The 1,095-nt window shown below is 42.2% G+C and overlaps 1 protein-coding gene across 1 annotated transcript in view; it reads left to right on the top strand.

The window, feature by feature from the left end:
• The window catches only part of LOC102756250 (cytochrome P450 3A8-like), a 7,979-nt gene extending 7,077 nt beyond the window's left edge, over positions 1 to 902 (top strand). The window contains exon 4 of the mRNA XM_015557427.1: positions 812 to 902. Within this exon, the coding sequence (XP_015412913.1) occupies positions 812 to 871 (60 nt within the window). The 3' untranslated portion in view covers positions 872 to 902. The remainder of the gene's footprint in view (positions 1 to 811) is intronic.
• Positions 903 to 1,095: the final 193 nt, after the last annotated feature.

Genomic DNA, 1,095 nt, shown 5'->3' with positions numbered 1-1,095 from the left:
GAAAATGAAATATTTCACCTTCACACCACTTCTCCTTTCTTTATTCTCAAATTAAAAAGGTCCTGTATAGACTATGGGTAGGGTTAGCATGTCATTTATTGTCTAGATTAAGATATGTTTAACTATGCAGGAACAACACAGGTAAAGTGGGACTGATCTGGGGAAACTGGGGCCATATGATCACTTACCTATGGGATTCCCCCAAATTGATTTTGGGGTAATTTTTTAATTATTTCTTATAACAGAGACATTCTTAGTTCTTACATTTTACAGAAATGAGTCTGCTTTCAAGGCAACTTGAGACAACTCAGACCAGGGTGCTGCTGTTCTGTCAGGTGCTGAAGCGGAATCAGCTCTGAGTATAGACACTGTGGTGAGGCAAGACCCTTGTCAATGTCACCTTTCTTGACTCCACTGGGAGGAGTCATTACCTACCCTTGGTCCTGCTTACGCACAGTATGGCTACTATTGTCCAGGCTCAAAACACACTACTGTAATTTGCCTGATTATGGGTCTCCTTCCCTCTGACTGACCTCCTATTGCTCACAGGAGGGTCTAACTTGCCTTGGTGTCCCCAGAACCCAGCACAGGGCCAGTTGCATGACTGGCATCTAATAAACACCTCATGACTGACTGTGACAGGAACATAGATTCTTTAGATGATCCAGCCGATAGTTTTGACAGTTGTGTGGCTCTTTACCTGTCTTTGCCTGGGCATATGAATTTACATGTTCTTTGTGTTGTGTGTGCTGGTTAAAGATAGTAAGGAGGTGCTGACCTTAATTTTCTGTGTCTTTATTTCTCTACTCAGCATGTTTGGGGCCTACAGCATGGATGTGATTACTGGCACATCATTTGGAGTGAACATTGATTCCCTGAACAACCCACAAGATCCCTTTGTGGAAAATATCAAGAAGCTCTTAAAATTTAATTTCCTTGATCCATTCATTCTCTGCCTAAGTATGTGGACTACTGTATTTTTTTTCTTTCTCCCTCATGTCCTCCCTCCTTTCACAACCTCTTCTCTCTCTCTCTCCCTCTCTCTCTCTCTCTCTCTCTCTCTCTCTCCTCATTTGAGATATCATTTACGTACTA

Source organism: Myotis davidii, unplaced genomic scaffold (genome assembly GCF_000327345.1).
Source record: "Myotis davidii unplaced genomic scaffold, ASM32734v1 scaffold1593, whole genome shotgun sequence".
NCBI lineage: Eukaryota > Metazoa > Chordata > Mammalia > Chiroptera > Vespertilionidae > Myotis > Myotis davidii.
Note: the sequence above shows the minus strand (reverse complement) of the source record. Positions and strands in the feature narration are given on the sequence as shown.